The sequence below is a fragment of the Coregonus lavaretus genome (assembly GCF_964263955.1).
Source record: "Coregonus lavaretus genome assembly, chromosome: 12".
NCBI classification, from domain to species: Eukaryota; Metazoa; Chordata; class Actinopteri; order Salmoniformes; family Salmonidae; genus Coregonus; species Coregonus lavaretus.
Genome location: NC_139999.1, coordinates 54,746,602 through 54,763,666, shown reverse-complemented (window position 1 = coordinate 54,763,666; position 17,065 = coordinate 54,746,602). Strand labels below are relative to the sequence as shown.

General features: G+C 42.8%; 1 protein-coding gene across 4 annotated transcripts in view; it reads left to right on the top strand.

The window, feature by feature from the left end:
* Positions 1-11,058, top strand: part of LOC311138416 (solute carrier family 12 member 5-like) — a gene marked incomplete at both ends in the record, with an annotated part of 278,124 nt that extends 267,066 nt beyond the window's left edge. For all 4 annotated transcript variants that reach the window (XM_084173094.1, XM_084173092.1, XM_084173093.1 and 1 more), the window contains 2 exons: positions 157-290; positions 10,967-11,058. In XM_084173094.1, coding sequence (XP_084029220.1) covers positions 157-290; positions 10,967-11,058 — 226 coding nt within the window. The remainder of the gene's footprint in view (positions 1-156; positions 291-10,966) is intronic.
* Between the last annotated feature and the right edge of the window lie 6,007 nt (positions 11,059-17,065).

Here is a 17,065-nt window from a genome sequence, read left to right as displayed (position 1 = left end):
GTGAAAGAGTGAGCATTTTGTTTTAGCTGTTTGTGAATTAGTAGCCTAAAAAGGTTGCAGTTCCACAGTTTGTTTCACTGAATGCCTAAACATAATACTGCATTATGAACAAATTAACCTTTGGTTTGGAGCTTAGCATCTTGTTTATTCCATCAGAAACCAGTCCAATGTGAGACGCATGCACACAGCACTGAGGCTGAACGGTGTCATCGTGAAGAAATCCTCAGAGGCCAAGCTGGTGCTCCTTAACATGCCCGGGCCACCCAAAAACCGAGCGGGCGACGAGAACTGTATCCTTCTTTCTCTATCCTCTCTCTCTCACTCCCAGGGAGCTTCCAAGGGTGGTCATATTAGAACAGACAAACATGTATTATTGCAGGCACAGGGCCGGCTCTAGTCTTTTGGGGGCCCTAAGCAAGATTTGGTTGGGGGGCCCCACACCTTGCCGCAAAACATTTTAATGGCAGCAGAAAGAAAAAATGTGGTTTTGCATTTCCTGCAATTCTACAATTCAAATGTTATAATTTTATAACAAATTGAATGCAATTCTTCTCATTTTGCCATGGGGTGGAGACAAATTTTTGCAGTTTTAAAGCTAATTTCCCAAAATGTTCCACATTTTGCCATGACTTATGCCATGTTTATATGATATCTGAGTGAGAATGACTAACTAAATCAATGGGGGCCCCCTGGAGGTCAGGGCCACTGGGCACGGCCCTGTGTGCCGGTTCAGTATTTAGCCAGTTTTAGATAGCTGGCTAGACTAACTAACAATCTAAAAATGAACATGGCTAATTGTCAACTAATTGAGACTGACAAAACAAGAGAAAAACTGCTGATGCACAACCACATTTAGAAATTGCACCTGGTGTATTCTACTATTCTTACTCTCAATAGTAAGTCGAGACACGACTGAGTAAAAAAAATACTAAATGTTTTTTTGGGGGGGGGGTAGGGGCCCCCCTAACGGCCGTGGGCCCTAAGCGACCGCTTATGTCGCTTACGCCTGGAGCCAGCCCTGCACAGGCATACAAGCTATTTGTTTGTAAGTTAGGTTTAGGGTTTAGGTGAGGGTTAGGGTTAGGGTTAGGGTGAATGGTCGAAATCAGATTTGTTGTTAGAGAGCTTCTGAAGTGGACTTGGCGTCCATTTTCACACTGAATGGGGTTATTTGTATTTGTATTTATTATGGATCCCCATTAGCTGCTGCCAAGGCTGGGGTCCAGCAAAAATTAAGGCAGTAATATACATTATAATACAATTTGTAAACATTAAAATACATTTTACAACAGATTTCACAACACATTAAGTGTGTGCCCTCCGGCCATTACTCAACTACAACACACAATCCAGGTGTACATGTGTGTATAGTGTGTACGTTATGTGTGTTTGTATGTGTTTCAGTGAAGGCTGGTGACTTGAACAATTGAGGAGGATGGGAGACCCACAGTATAGGCGCGGAATGCACGGAGACGACGACGCGTGTTTAACAAATCGTCAAAGGCTAATTATTTTAACCTAAAGCATTTATTAAAGACATTTATAGTACAATATTATGGGGAATGGGAATGAGAAGGCTACTTACACAGTGTTGGGAAGGGATCACAGCAGTGATTGAATGAGGGTATGAGGCATGAGTTGAGGTGTTCAGAGGCTTGACTTCAGTGCAGGACAGGGGGTGAGGTGTTCATAGGCTTCACTGCAGGACAGGCTCATCATGGATGGATGGTGTTGGAGAAGAGCTCAACTCTTCCACTGAGGGCAGGACAGGATTTGACTGGGAAGACAAAAAACAATAACACAACACACTACACAGTTAGACAAAAGAGCTAAGAATGAGTTAGTCCAAGCAAGGAGTAAAATCATTGATGTGTAATAATGTGATTGTGTTTGTGTGTGTGATTGACTCTACATACAGTAATGAGAGAAAATTGATAGGGGTACTCACAGTGCTTGGAGAGGAAACATTCAATGTGCCAGTGGATGAGAGGGCACATGAGACGTGGCTTCAGTTCATGTCAGGACAGAGTTGACAATGGTAGTGGAGTGGTCATCACCTCTTAATCAGGGAACAGGAGGAGGGGACTTAGCTGTAAATACAAGTAGCAGACACATTCCATTACAGCTGTGCCATCGTAGGTTTGGGCAACGGGTTTCTCCATGAAGTTGACACATCAAAGTAGCCCAAGAAACGCTCCTGAATAAAGCCCTGATCATCCACATACCTGACGATAACTGACAACAGCAAGCAGACTGGTGGCACAATAGGGCCCAGAGAAGTGGGGCAATTGTTTCCCCCTGGGGCCCGGAGTTTTTCCTTATCTGTTAACCTAACCAGGAAAACTCTGGACCCTATAAGGTATGGAAGTGATTAATCACTTCTACAGAAGTTTTATATGGGCTATGATGGGACTAGGGCTGTGGCGGTCACGAAATTTCGTCAGCCGGTAATTGTCAAGCAAATAACAGTCGGTCTCACGGTAATTGACCGGCAATTAACATAAACACATTTAGCATCTCCTGGCTTCCACACATAGCCTACAAGCCACTGATGCAGACCTTTGGAACATCTACATTTAAAAAAGTCTCATAAATCCGTGTAATATAGCCTACACCTTCACAAGAAAATGTAGTCTATTTCAGAAGAACAGAACAGCATACTCTGAGTTGTCCTTATGTTAGATCTTGATCTGGCTATACCATGTGGCTGTGGGCTACACTAGTTCATTTAGTAGACAAGATTTGGTTAGAATTCAGTGTCATTATTTTATATTATTTTATAGTATGAAGAATACAATTGAACAAAGCTGAATAAAATAGAAAATATATTTTCTCCAAACGATTTAAGGGAGTACGCACATGCGGCTATTCAAATGCTTTCCCCGCTTCCGGGGTCCAGGCGAAGGAGCGTACGCTCGTCTGGGTGATGGCTGTCAGGGGAGCGGCTAGGGAGCTAAAATTGAGAATGAATCTTGAGGGATGAGGGCTGGGGCCAATCAAGGAACCGCGCTGACCTTGGCTGGGTCCATCCGTAGGTCCCCCTGGGTGACGATGAACCCCAGGAAGGAGACTGTCTCAGTGTGGAACACACACTTCTCCACCTTGACGTAGAGCTGGTGACGGAGAAGGCGTTGGAGGACCTGCCGAACGTGCTGCTGGTGTTCACTCATGTCCTTCGAAAATATGAGGATATCATCCAAATACACGAAGACGCTGTAGTCGAGGAGATCCCGGAGCACGTCATTGACCAACGCCTGGAACACCGCAGGCGCGTTGGCTAGACCGAACGGCATGACTTGGTACTCGTAATGCCCACTGGGTGTGTTAAATGCTGTCTTCCACTCGTCCCCCTCCCGAATCCTCACCAGGTTGTAGGCATTACATAAGTCCAGCTTGGTGAAGACCCGTGCTCCCTGCAACGACTCGAATGCCGTGGTCATCAGAGGGAGTTGGTAGCGGTTCTTAACCGTGATGTCGTTGACCGTCCTTTTTCCCCACGAAGAAGAAGCCCGCGCCCGCGGGTGAGGTAGAGGGACGGATGTGATATACTCCCTCATGGCCAGCATCTCCGGCCGGGACAAGGAAAACAATCGCCCTCTTGTGGGCATGGCGCCCGGCAGGAGATCGATAGCACAGTCGTATGGCCTATGAGGAGGTAGGCCCTTGGCACACCTCTTACTAAACACCTCCCCCAGATCCCAATACTCCCGGGGAATGCCTGCCAGGTCTGGGCCGGTGACGGAGTCTGTAGCCGCACGGGAACAGTGCGCCGGGTGATGTAGCCCGGAACCGACTCGGAGAGGGAGAGTAACTGAACGCTCCACCCTTGGGCCAGCCCCGCGTCCATCAGGTTTCCCGCGGCCCCAGAATCCACCAGTGAATGCGCCCGACACGCAACGCGGCCCCACTGAACCCTCCTGTAGCTCAGTTGGTAGAGCATGGCGCTTGCAACGCCAGGGTTGTGGGTTCGATTCCCACAGGGGGCCAGTATGAAAAATGTATGCACTCACTAACTGTAAGTCGCTCTGGATAAGAGCGTCTGCTAAATGACTAAAATGTCAAATGTAAATGTAAAGCCTGACGGGGAGAAAGGTCCGGTAGTCTCTGGAGTTGGGGTTTCAGTTCCGGCTCGCTTGCACCCCTCCCGATACTAGCGAGCCCTCCCGGGCATGATTTGCAGTGGTGACCTGTCTGGCCGCAGTACAGGCAATGTCCCTGGTGCAGACGCCTCTGCCTCTATATCCTGGACAAGCACGCCACACCTGCATAGCCTTCTCCTAAGGCGTCTCCTCCCTGAATCGGAGGAAAGCCTCCGGGCTGATAGGGGGACATGGAAGCGCGCCTTGCGTCATTCCTCTCTCATGCGCCCTCTCACGGCGCCAATTGTCTACCCGCACCGAGAGGTCGATGAGGCCGTCCAGTCGCTCAGGCAGCTCCCTGAAGGAGAGTTAGTCCATTATCCCCTCTGATAGCCCCTGAGCGTAAAGGACGACCAGGGCGGCCTCCTCCCATCCTGCCTCTTGAGCCCGGGTCCGGAACTCCACGGAGTAGTCCGCCACCGAACGGTCACCCTGCCGACAGGCCGTGAGCCGCCTCTCGGCCTCCTGCCCCGACACCACTGAAAGGTGTCGAACACCTTGCGTAGCTCCCGGGTGAATAGGTAGAAATCGGAGCACGCCGGAGTTTGGCTCTCCCACTCCGCAGTAGCCCAGGAAAGGGCCCGACCCGTCAACAGAGTGATAATGTAGGCCATCCGGCCCTGCTCCGTCGGGAAGGAGGAGGGTTGTAGGCTGAATATCTGCCCTCTGGACGTCCGTCTTATCTCTCCGGAGGTGGTAGGCTGGGTTCCCGCAATGTCGCAGGCGAGACTGGAGATGCTGCTGCCGCGGCTTCCACTCCGCCGGCTGCCGGTGCTGGTCGGGTGTCCACCCGGCTCTGCACGGCGATCGTCAGCTGGCGGAGATTCTCTGTGATCTGCTGCAGGCTGTGGTCGTGCTGGTTCAACATGGCTCCCTGCGTTGCCAATGCGCTATGATACTGTGCTGCCTCCGCTGGGTCCATAGTGGCTCAGTTTTCTGTAAGGGTTGGTGTGAGGTGTGACCCAGGTGTGGTGCAGGTTAGACAGTAGGCAGTAGGCAGAGATGGTGAAACAAGGATCTTTACTGATGGTCCTGAAGCCAGGATACAAAATAACGGACTTTACACTAAAAAGAAAGGCGGAGCAAATAAGACTCCAAAAAACAGGCAGACAGCCAAAAATACAAAATACTAACTATGACTGAAATAATAAATAAACAGGGAGAACACTTCTCACGTACCTGTCCATACGTCCCGTGATCAGACACTGATTAGTACTGCTTGGCATAGTGAAACTAGCAGAGAAAACTGAGCAAGGGAACACAGGGAAGTGAGGGCATAAATATACAGGTGAATCAGATAGACACAGGTGACACCAATAGGAATATGATTAGTCCCGACTGTGAGTGAGGAGGTGCATATGGTTGTCGGAGGATGACACCTAGTGGGTCGCTCCGGAACTGTGACCCACTCCTGTAACAGAGGCGTACAAGCCGGCTTAGGAAAACGGAAGCTAGCTGTCCTCCGGCTACACCGTGGTGCTACTCCAGAGAGTGCTGTTGAAGTTACTATAGGCATTCATTGCAAAACAGTGTGTTTTAATTATTTTGTGACATATTAATATATTTAGTATAGTTTTATCTAAAAATGATAACTTTTTTAATGTTTCACTATTTTTATTTTTATGAAATTTCATTGAGGAGGATGGTCCTCCCCTTCTTCCTCTGAGGAGCCTCCACTGGTGTGTTTGTACCTGTGTGTGTGACTCTTCACAGTCCTTGTTGTTCCATAAGGTGTATTTATATGTTATTTCAATCTGATTTTACTGCTTGCATGAGTTACTTGATGTGGAATAGAGTTCCATGTAGCCATGGCTCTATGTAGTACTGTGCGCCTCCTATACTCTGTTCTGGACTTGGGGACTGTGAAGAGACCTCTGGTGGCATGTCTTGTGGGGTATGAATGGGTGTCTGAGCTGTGTTCTAGTAGTTTAAACAGACAGCTCGGTGCATTCAACATGTCAATACTTACAAAAACAAGTAGTGATGAAGTCAATCTCTCCTCTACTTTGAGCCATGAGAGATTGACATGCATATTATTAATGTTAGCTCTACGCGTATCATTTAAGGGCCAGCCGTGCTGCCCTGCTTCTGGGCCATTTGTAATTTTCCCAATTCCCTCTTTGTGGCACCCGACCACATGACTGGGCAGTAGTCCATGTGCGACAAAACTAGGGCCTGTAGGACCTGCCTTGTTGATATTGTTGTTAAGAAGGCAGAGTAGCGGTTTATTATGGACAGACCTTTCCCCATCTTAGCTACTGTTGTATCAATATGTTTTGACCATAACAGTTTACAGTCCAGGGTTACTCCAAGCAGATTAGTCTCCTCAACTTGCTCAATTTCCACATTATTCATTACAAGATTTAGTTGAGATTTAGGGTTTAGTGAATGATTTGTCCCAAATATAATCTTTTTCGTTTTTGAAATATTTAGGACTAACTTATTTCTTGCCACTCATTCTGAAACTGACTGCAGCTCTTTGTTAAGTATTGCAGTGATTTCACTCGATGTAGTAGCTGGCGTGTCTAGTGTTGAGTCATCCACATACATAGACACACAGGCTTTACTCAGAGCCAGTGGCAGGTCATTAGTAAAGATTTTAAAAAGTAAGGGGCCTAGACAGCTGCCCTCAGGAATTCTTGATTCTACCTGGATTATGTTGTAGAGGCTACCATTAAAGAACACTGTGTTCTATTTGACAGGTAAATCTCAATCCACAATATAGCAGGGGGTGTAAAGCCATAAACAGTGCATTCGGAAAGTATTCAGACCCCTTGACTTTTTCCACATTTTGTTACATTGCAGCCTGATTCTAAAATGGATTAAATAAAAAATGATCCTCATCAATCTACACACAATACCCCATAATGACAAAGCGAAAACAGGTTTTTAAAATACAAAACAGAAATACCTTATTTAGGTAAGTATTCATACCATTTGCTATGAGACTCGAAATTGAGCTCAGGTGCATCCTGTTTCCAATGATCATCCTTGTAGATGTTTCTACAACTTGATTGGAGTCCACCTGTGGTAAATTCAATTGATTGGACATGATTTGGAAAGGCACACACCTGTCTATATAAGGTCCCACAGTTGACAATCCATGTCAGAGCAAAAACCAAGCCATGAGGTCGAAGAAATTGTCCGTAGAGCTCTGAGACAGGATTGTGTCGAGGCACAGATCTGGGTAAGGGTACCAAAAAATGTCTGCAGCACTGAAGTTCCCCAAGAACACAGTGGCCTCCTTCATTCTTAAATGGAAGAAGTTTGGAACCACCAAGACTCTTCCTAGAGCTAGCCACCCGATCAAAGTGAGCAATCGGCGGAGAAGAGCCTTGGTCAGGGAAGTGACCAAGAACCTGATGGTCACTCTGACAGAACTCCAGAGGTCCTCTGTGGAGATGGGAGAACCTTCCAGAAGAACAACTATCTCTGCAGCACTCTACCAATCAGGCCTTTATGGTAGAGTGGCCAGACGGAAGCCACTCTTCTCTAAAAGGCACATGACAGCCCGCTTGGAGTTTGCCAAAATGCACATGAAGGACTCAGACCATGAGAAACAAGATTCTCTGGTCTGATGAAACCAATATTGAACTCTTTGGCCTGAATGCCAAGCGTCACGTCTGGAGGAAACCTGGCACCATCCCTACAGTGAAGCATGGTGGGGGCAGCATCATGCTGTGGGGATGTTTTTCAGCAGCAGGGACTGGGAGATTAGTCAGGATCGTGGGAAAGATGAATGGAGCAAAGTACAGAGAGATCCTTGATGAAAACCTGCTCCAGAGCGCTCGGGACCTCAGAGTGGGGCGAAGGTTCAACTTCCAACAGGACAACAACCCTAAGCACACAGCCAAGACAATGCAGGAGTGGCTTCGGGACAAGTCTCTGAATGTCCTTGAGTGGCCCAGCCGGAGCCCGGACTTAAACACGATCAAACATCTCTGGAGAGACCTGAAAATAGCTGTGCAGCGATGCTCCCCATCCAACCTGACAGAGCTTGAGAGGATCTGCAGAGAAGAATGGGAGAAACTCCCCAAATACAGGTGTGCCAAGCTTGTAGTGTCATACCCAAGAAGACTCGAGGCTGTAATCGCTGCCTAAGGTGCTTCAACAAAGTAATGAGGAAAGGGTCTGAATACTTATGTAAATGTACTATTTCCGTTTTTTATTTTTAATACATTTGCAAAAATGTCAAAAAACCTGTTTTAATTTTGTCATTATGGGGTATTTTGTGTAGATTGAAGAGGGGAAAAACAATTGAATACATTTTAGAATAAGGCTGTAACGTAACAAAATGTGGAAAAGTCAAGGGGTCTGAATTCTTTCCGAATGCACTGTATAGGTTTTTTTTCAGCAGCATACTATGATCGATAATGTCAAAAGCCACACTGGAGTCTAACAAAACAACTCTCACAATCTTTTTATTATCAATTTCATTCAGCCAATCATCAGTCATTTGTGTAAGTGCTGTGCATGTTGAATGCCCTTCCCTATTAGCGTGATGAAAGTCTGTTGTTAATTTATTTACTGTAAAATAGCATTGTATCTGGTCAAACACAATTTTTTACAAAAGTTTACTAAGGGTTGGTGACAGGCTGATTGGTCAGCTATTTGACCCAGTAAAGGGTGCTTTACTATTCTTGGGTAGCAGAATGACTTTTGCTTCCCTCCAGGCCTGAGGGCACACACTTTTTTGTAAGCTTAGATTGAAGAGATGGCAAGTAGGAGCAATATCGTCAATATCATCCTCATTAATTTTCCATCCAAGTTGTCAAACATAGGTGGCTTGTCATTGTTGATAGACAACAATAATGTTTTAACCTCTTCCACACTCACTTTACGGAATTCAAAATTACAATGCTTGTCTTTCATAATTTGGTCAGTTATACTTGGATGTGTAGGTCAGCATTTGTTGCTGGCATGTCATGCCTAAGTTTGCTAATCTTGCCAATGAAAAATCATTAAAGTAGTTGGCAATATCAGTGGGTTTTGTGATGAATGAGCCACCTGATTCAATGAATGATGGATCTGAGTTTGCCTTTTTGCCCATAATTTCATTTAATGTGCTCCAAATATTTTTACTATCATTCTTTATGTCATTTATATTTGTTTCGTAGTATAGTTTCTTCTTCTTTTTATTCAGTTTAGTCACATGATTTCTCAATTTGCAGTACGTTTGCCAATCGGTTGTGCAGCCAGACTTATTTGCAATTCCTTTTTCCTTATCCCTCTCAACCATAACATTTTTCAATTCCTCATCAATCCACAGGGATTTAACAGTTTTTACAGTCATTTTCTTAATGGGTGCATGCTTATTAGTAACTGGAGTAAGCAATTTCATAAATGTGTGAAGTGCAGCGTCTGGTTGCTCCTCGTTACACACCACGGACCAACATATATTCTTTACATCAACAACATAGGAATCACTACAAAACCTCTTGTAGGACCTCTTATACACAATATTAGGTCTAGCCTTTGGACCTTTGATTTTCTTAGACATGGCTACCATATTGTGATCACTAAATCCGATGGATTTGGATACTGCTTTAAAGCAGATTTCTGCAGCATTAGTTAAAATGTGATCAATAGATGTGGATGATTTCATTCCTGTGCTGTTTGTAAATACCCTGGTAGGTTGACTGATAACCTGAACCAGGTTGCAGGCACTGGTTACAGTTTGAAGCTTTTTCCTGAGTGGGCAGCTTGAGGAAAGCCAGTCAATATTTAGGTCACCCAGAAAATACAGCTGAGTGGCTACCCCAAACTGCATGATAACACTGCCTAAAACTTGTTGATTCATCACCATGGTCATTTTCTGTGCAGTATTTGGCTGCTCTAACAAGGCAGGAAAACAACCACACTTTCTGGACCAGACCCCTTGGTGTACCAGGATTCAGAGCCTGTGAGTTTTGGAGCTGGGCCATGTCCTTATCGGTGATGGGAGTGTGGCTGTTTGTGATATATTTTCCTTGCCTTCTTAGCTGTCTGATGTTGCCCAGAAATACTGTACATGAGGTGGTAAATTCAGTGTCCTTCATAAGGCACCAGCTGCGACCGATGGGTGGGTCATTTAGAAACCGGTTGAGCCCACTCCGGAGTGCCAGGTAGCTACTTATCCTGTACTGCCCGCCCTTCCCATTTCGTACATTTCCATAAAACTGTCGGAGAAGGATGTTAAACTCTTCCTTAGTGACAGTTTTGAAGTCAACAACTTTTTTATTCTCTGCTAGCCAGCCCTCGAAGCACCGCACAGCCCAGTTTGTATTCTTAACTGTTTTTTTCGTTGCGGCTTTTCTCTAGGTCATTCAATGCAGGATCCCCCAAATCTGCATGCCTGGGTATTATTGGCATCTCTTTTTCCCATTCATCCATAGTCATGCCGCCGAAAAGATCAAAAGAAATGTTCCACTCATCCATTTGAGTTTTCACAACAAAGTATCGATTTAGCCAGTCAACTGAAAAAAAGTTGTGTATGTTACTATGACAACCAGCTCAATTTGCTGTCTGTCTCGTTTGGACACATTCACTTAATATGGGACGGTGTAGATCGCAATTCAATATTGAAAAGGTCGGAGAGACAGGCAGCAAGGTTTATACAAATCTCTGTTGTTGAAAACCAAATGCTAGTCTAAAAGAAATGGGAGATAATGTCTAGATGCTTTTTATAGTGGAGATCAAGTTTATTATAAAAAATTGTTGGAGGTAGGTAAAACATTTTTATAAAATAAATATTAAAACAAATAAGTATCTGGCTACTAGTTAAAGTAAGCATGGCGCTACAGAGGTGCACCTGTTAGTTGTTTTCCTTAACTTTTGCACCCTCTCAGACATGGAGTTCCTGGAGGTCCTGACTGAAGGTCTCAACAGGGTTCTCCTGGTTCGCGGTGGCGGTCGCGAGGTCATCACCATCTACTCTTGAGAGAGCAGCCCCCCCCCCCCCCCCCTCCCCCCAAATCCCTTCATCCCCACTTCTACACAGATCCCCCCTTCCATTTGTTTCTGTAAGACACTCCCCTCACACCCAAGCAATACCCCATCTCACCTTGCCTCTCTTCACTCTATCTTCTGTTTTGCCTTAAAACACACACACACACACACGGTCTATTCAGACTAGTAGGATGCCAACTATTTAGATTACCTCACACACTTTAGAGCCTTTTCTGGTCCTATAGGATGTCAGAGGTAGCCTCTTTTAGCTTCATATCCAGACCACATATCATCTAGAGCAGATGGCTCAGAGACTTCGCCTCCCCCTCTCCATGGCCCAAATAACCTAGAAAGGAAAGGTTTTGTCCACTTCCAATTCACCCAGCAAGATTATCAATCAGTAATCTGAAATGAAATAGCGTGAAATACTGCCCTCTGCTGATTGTAGGTAGGCGTCACTGTCCAATTCCACCCCCTTTGTGCTGTTGATATCTGCCTATTGGTCAATCCACTGGTCACTCGTCTATGGAGTCAAGGATACAGAGGGTTAGGTGAGCTGGGTTGTTCAGTGTGATGTGTGTGCCTGTGTGTGTGTTTAAGGCTGTGTTTACACAGGCATCCCAATTCTGATATTTTCTTCACTAATTGGTCTTTTGACCAATCAGATCAGCTCTGAAAAATATCTGATGTGAAAATATCTGATGTGATTGGTCAAAAGACCAATTATTGGAAAAAATATCAGAATTGGGCTACCTGTGTAAACACAGCCTAAGTGTCTCATTCATCCGATTGTGGTTTGTTTTTTTCGAGGGGATGTTTTAGAGTGCCATCGATTTGGAGTCACCTACCTGTCAACATGGAGTAGCCTACCGCAAGACTGAACAGTGGTCAGTGGAGAACTGAGGACGTTGACGTTGTGTAGCTAGTCATTTATATGACCCTGCAAAACCACAGCGAAGAGAGAATATCAAAAAACTCCTATGGGAAACCCTGTTCATTAAGTGCGGAGATGACCACCGTCGAGAAAGACTGCTACCCACGGTCATGGTCGGTGGTTTGAAGAGAACGTGGTCATTCTTTTAATCAGGGTAAGTCGTGAACGAAGGAACAAAGGTTGGAGGAAGATGGGAGAGAAACAAGCAAGCCTCCGTGATGACATAGATCGTGCTCTATGAACTTTGACCTCATCTTGAGTACTCTGCAACATGTCGTCCTCATGTCGCTGTACTTTGTTTTTGCTCTCGCACTGTCATCATATTTATACTTGTCCCCTTTCCCCCTTTCTAAGTGGCTATGACCCCCTTCTAGCTCCAGCCACTGTTAGTGCCAAAAACAACAAGGCTAGTTTGGTTTTAGATATTGATACATTGTTAAACTGTGAGGATCATTCTTAGCAGAAAGGTCGTCTGACAGAAAAGCAGGGGCTCTTTCTCAATTGTCTTTCCTTGACTCCTACCATCCCCTTTGCTCGTCTCCTTGGACCGAGGAGAGACAAAGAATCGAGGAAAGACAATTGAAAAAGAGCCCCTGCTCTTCTGTCAGACGACCTTTCCGCTAAGAACAAGAAACGAAAAATAGCCAGGGATAGATTATGAGCAGTGACTTCATCATTGTCAGACAGCCACACCCCTTGACCCCAGTGTGGATCACTGTAAATAGTGTAAAAGCTCTGACGTGTGTTGTTAATTATGAGTATAGTGTTTTTGTGACTTACTAAAAAGCTTATAGTGGAGAAAATGTTCCTTCTCTCAAAGGGTCGGCTCAAAACTGCTTTTGGATTGCTTAGGCTCCTATCACTATGTAACTATCACTGTATCCTTGACGAGTACTGCACCTGCACTGTCCGCCACTGTGCAACAAGTGATTTAATGAATTTACCAGTTCATTAAATGAACATATGTTATTTTTCCACCTAGAAAACAAAATGTTGTTTCTTATGTTTATAGACAAAAGTTATACATATTTATATAATAGAGATATCATTTAAATGATCGCAAAAAAATATTATGTTGTTTTGCCAAATTTAGATATGTTTACATGTGCCATATAAAAAAATATTTTTTAAATGAAATAGATCTATGAAAGTCTAATATTGATTAAATTACAGAGCACAAATTGTGCATTAGGTTGAAGGGTTAGCGTGCAATTGACTAGTAATAACTATAAAGTGATGGAATGGAAAAGGTTTACACAGCTATTAACCTCACCCCATCCGTAACACTGAACTCTATGCAGTATAATCCAAATATGTGATTTCGTATCCACAAAATTGGCACAGATTTGAGCCAATATGTATGTCCCTGACAATGAATGGATTATTAGCTAATTAGAACAAAGACGTATAAAGTGCATTTTGAAAGAAATAGCTTAAATTTGGTCTCACATATTCATGTTATAAATTTTTTTACTCATCTATTTTGTATGTAGATTTCGTATGTCTAAGGAATTTATTAATATCTCACACTGACCAAGGACAACTATCATCATGTATTTATTTTGTGTTTTGAAAGTCAGTTGCACTTGTAGCTGAACTATGAATATAAATATATACATATATACAATAGAGGAATCAAAACAACCAATGAAACTAGTTTATAGAGCTGTTGAAACCAGTATTTATGTTTAAAGTGTTGTTTGAAACTCAGACTCATATGTTGTGAATTCTGCTAGTATTATTAGATTTATTTGTACTGTAAATTAACATGTCTAAAGGAACATACAAAGAATATCAGAAAAGGGGTAGGCATATATAGAAATACATATCAATGCTGGTGGTTTGTCTCCTCCATGACTTGACCTGGCTTTACCTATTAACTATTGGCCTGAGTCTTTCTGGACAGGAGTCATTTTCAGCTTTGGAAGAGAACTCTCCTGAATATATTATACAGTATCTTGAGGCAATACTTATACCATTAGGGTGCAATTTGTTTGGGGGTCCGGGGCAGTTCCCCCCTGTGCTTTTTTCCTCTTTTCACAAATGGCACTCTTGATTATTCCATCCTCTTAAATCCACATTTATTCTAGAGAAACTCTGAGCCCAGACTACAAGTTTGAAAGTTTTATCGAGTTGAATTGACAACAATAGTGCAATAAAGTGTTAACTGTAATTCACTGGTAGTTCTCTGCCAGTTACATCAGATCTCTTACTAGAGCAAACTCTAGCTACTGGCCTAGCCACTGCTAGTTTATACATATGGCCAATATATGACTACAACCATATGACGCTCTACTATTACAAAATTTTATTAATAGACACTCATATCAACTTTCAAAATACGTGGCTATTTTGGGATTTTACTATAACATTGCCTGCATTGACTGAGCCTTTAATCTATTTATAAAGGAAAGATCTCAGATGTTGGTGAAAAAAAGGATTTATGGGAAATGAGTTTGTTTGAATTTCCAATGTGTTTTATAGTTACTGTTTGCATGGTCTTATGTGGAAATATTTGTTTCAGTGGTATATGGTGTGATGACTTATATGTACAAGGCAAGTGGTTTGGAAGGGGAGTGTCCTCCATCTACACTAGGGCTCACTTTGGGGGTCTGTGATTAAGCTACATGACGTTGCTTTGGTCACAGACGAGAACCTGAGAATGATTGCCTCATGGTTACATAGTTAGACATTGAAAACAAGTATTTTGCAAAAAAAAAGTATGAGTTCACAATATTGTTGTCAATCTTGCTAAATTAATGTTGCGTAACGTAATATGAGCTTATGAGTTGAATGGATGGGCCTGAGAGATGTTCCTTTTGCTTTGTATATAACACTGCAGTCAAAAACTCTGTAGCCTACGGCGATGTTTGTTGTCCTTTGTTGTACATTGTTTTATCACTGTGGACAAAGTCTTAGCGTTTTGTAAGATTATGTGCAATATTGTTTCTCACTTGCCGAATCATTTTTCATTTGGTTGTATAACATTGATGTTTTTCATTGGAACACATTAACAACTGACAATTTGGCGGTGTGCTCATCAGAATGTTTAGAGCCAGGTCTTATGGACCATAAAGTTATTTTGTGTTCATCTCCTCTGTGGTGGCTAAGACAGAAAAGCACTTTATCCAGAGCTAATACTCGTTGTGATTGAAGGTTTGAGGACATAATCAGTGTTTAATAAAAACAAACTTGCCCAGTTTAAGCACCGATTCATAGCTTCCTCTGGTGGTATGAGTGTGTACTGCAGCCAGTTGGAGTAAGATCTGGGAGATGCGAGCGGGATAGCTAGATCAGATCTCGCCATTACTCTGCAGTTTTTCACTGCAATTATATACTAACTATTCATTTAATTTTCATCCTAGCACTTTAAGTAAGTGCCAGGACAGTTTTGGCATGCAGTAAAACTATTTTGTTATTTTTATTTTCTCCAATTGTTTTGGAAAGAATCACAGTATATGGTTGATTTAGAGTATGTGTCACTGAATCTATGTGGTTGAGCCTCCCTCAAACCACAAATCTACCCCAACCCACCCTTATCTACCCCCTGTCACAAATCTCCACCCCAGCACCGTACCTATACGTATGTGATTGCAGTATAATTCTGAATATTGAATCAAAGAATAGAAAACAAGCGCTTCCACTTCTGGTACTGGCTCTGCTTGGACGGCATAAGGGTAACTCGGGAGCACCAACACAGATCTATCTGTCTCATCTAGGGCAGATTCACGAAACACCCCTAAATCTGACCGGTCGCCTGCACAATTGTAGCATGAGATGAATCCGCTGGTGATCATTGTGAATTATTCTCCATCCTCAAATGGATATTAAGGGATCTGAAACGTATCTGCTCCTGTGTTGAAGAGGTTGTCTCTTCGAGAGGACACTCGAACACAAAAAAAACTACGAAAGAAAGAAAGAAACCACATTGAGTTTTGGAGTGCCTCACCATAACCATGGTTTTAGTCAACAAGACTGAACTGTTATCCCCTCAACCTCATAGTCATAGCCTAACTGTCACCTACTTATTCCGAACTAATCGTGTTTATACACTTCAAATTGATGATTGTGTACATGATTCTGTCCATGCTGTGCAAGAAGAGCCCCACTCCAGGCCTGTTGTGTAACTCAACGCATGCACATTATCCTGAACAAAGTGTAGTATTTAAATATATTGAAGTGTTTGTGGTAAACAGTGTTCCATTCATATGTTTTTAGTTAGATTTACCCTTTTCCTTAAGCTAAATGAATATTGATTGTGTTTGGTATATTTTCTTTAAACTGGTCAATCAGTGTGAATCCAAGATTAGTGAATATCAGTTACAGGATTCTATTTTTATTCACTTTATTGGTCGAAGAGGTCACCACATATTATATAGATTGTTTCATATATATATATATATATATATATATATATATATATCTGCAGATAAATGGATTACCAAAGTATATTTCAGTTAACTAGGAAATGTGTTTAGTGTGAAATTATATTATATACCACTAATGAATGAAATGCAAACTCAGATTATTTAGACGACAAGTCATATTTTCGCCTTGATTCCACACACCAAGGCCTCCTGAGATGTTTTAGAAATTGGCAGCTATATTACCAACGGGGGAAAAAAGAAATACACAATTATTTAAGTTAAAAAAGTGAAGGGTCAATGTTGCAAAATAAAAAATACTAATGAAGACAATGATCATGAAGGCCTATTCCAAATACTACAAACATCTAATGAGCCATGGCCAGCATTCTCCACCATGTACTTTTAATGATCTAGCTTACTGTACAAAGGTCTGACCCATAGGCTTTGGGTTAGGGTGTCAATTTTAGCATGCATGTTCCTGTTTTATAGACTATTGCCACAAGAGAAGTCCCTTTTAAATTAATTATCAAACTGAACAATTCCACCGATTCAGATCAACATAAAAAATTATCATCTAAAAAGTCATATTTTGGGTTTGTTCTCAAATTTTTGTATGAATGTTTGGGAAAGGAATGGATGTAGATATAAAGTGTGTGTATATATATATATATATATATATATATATATATATATATATA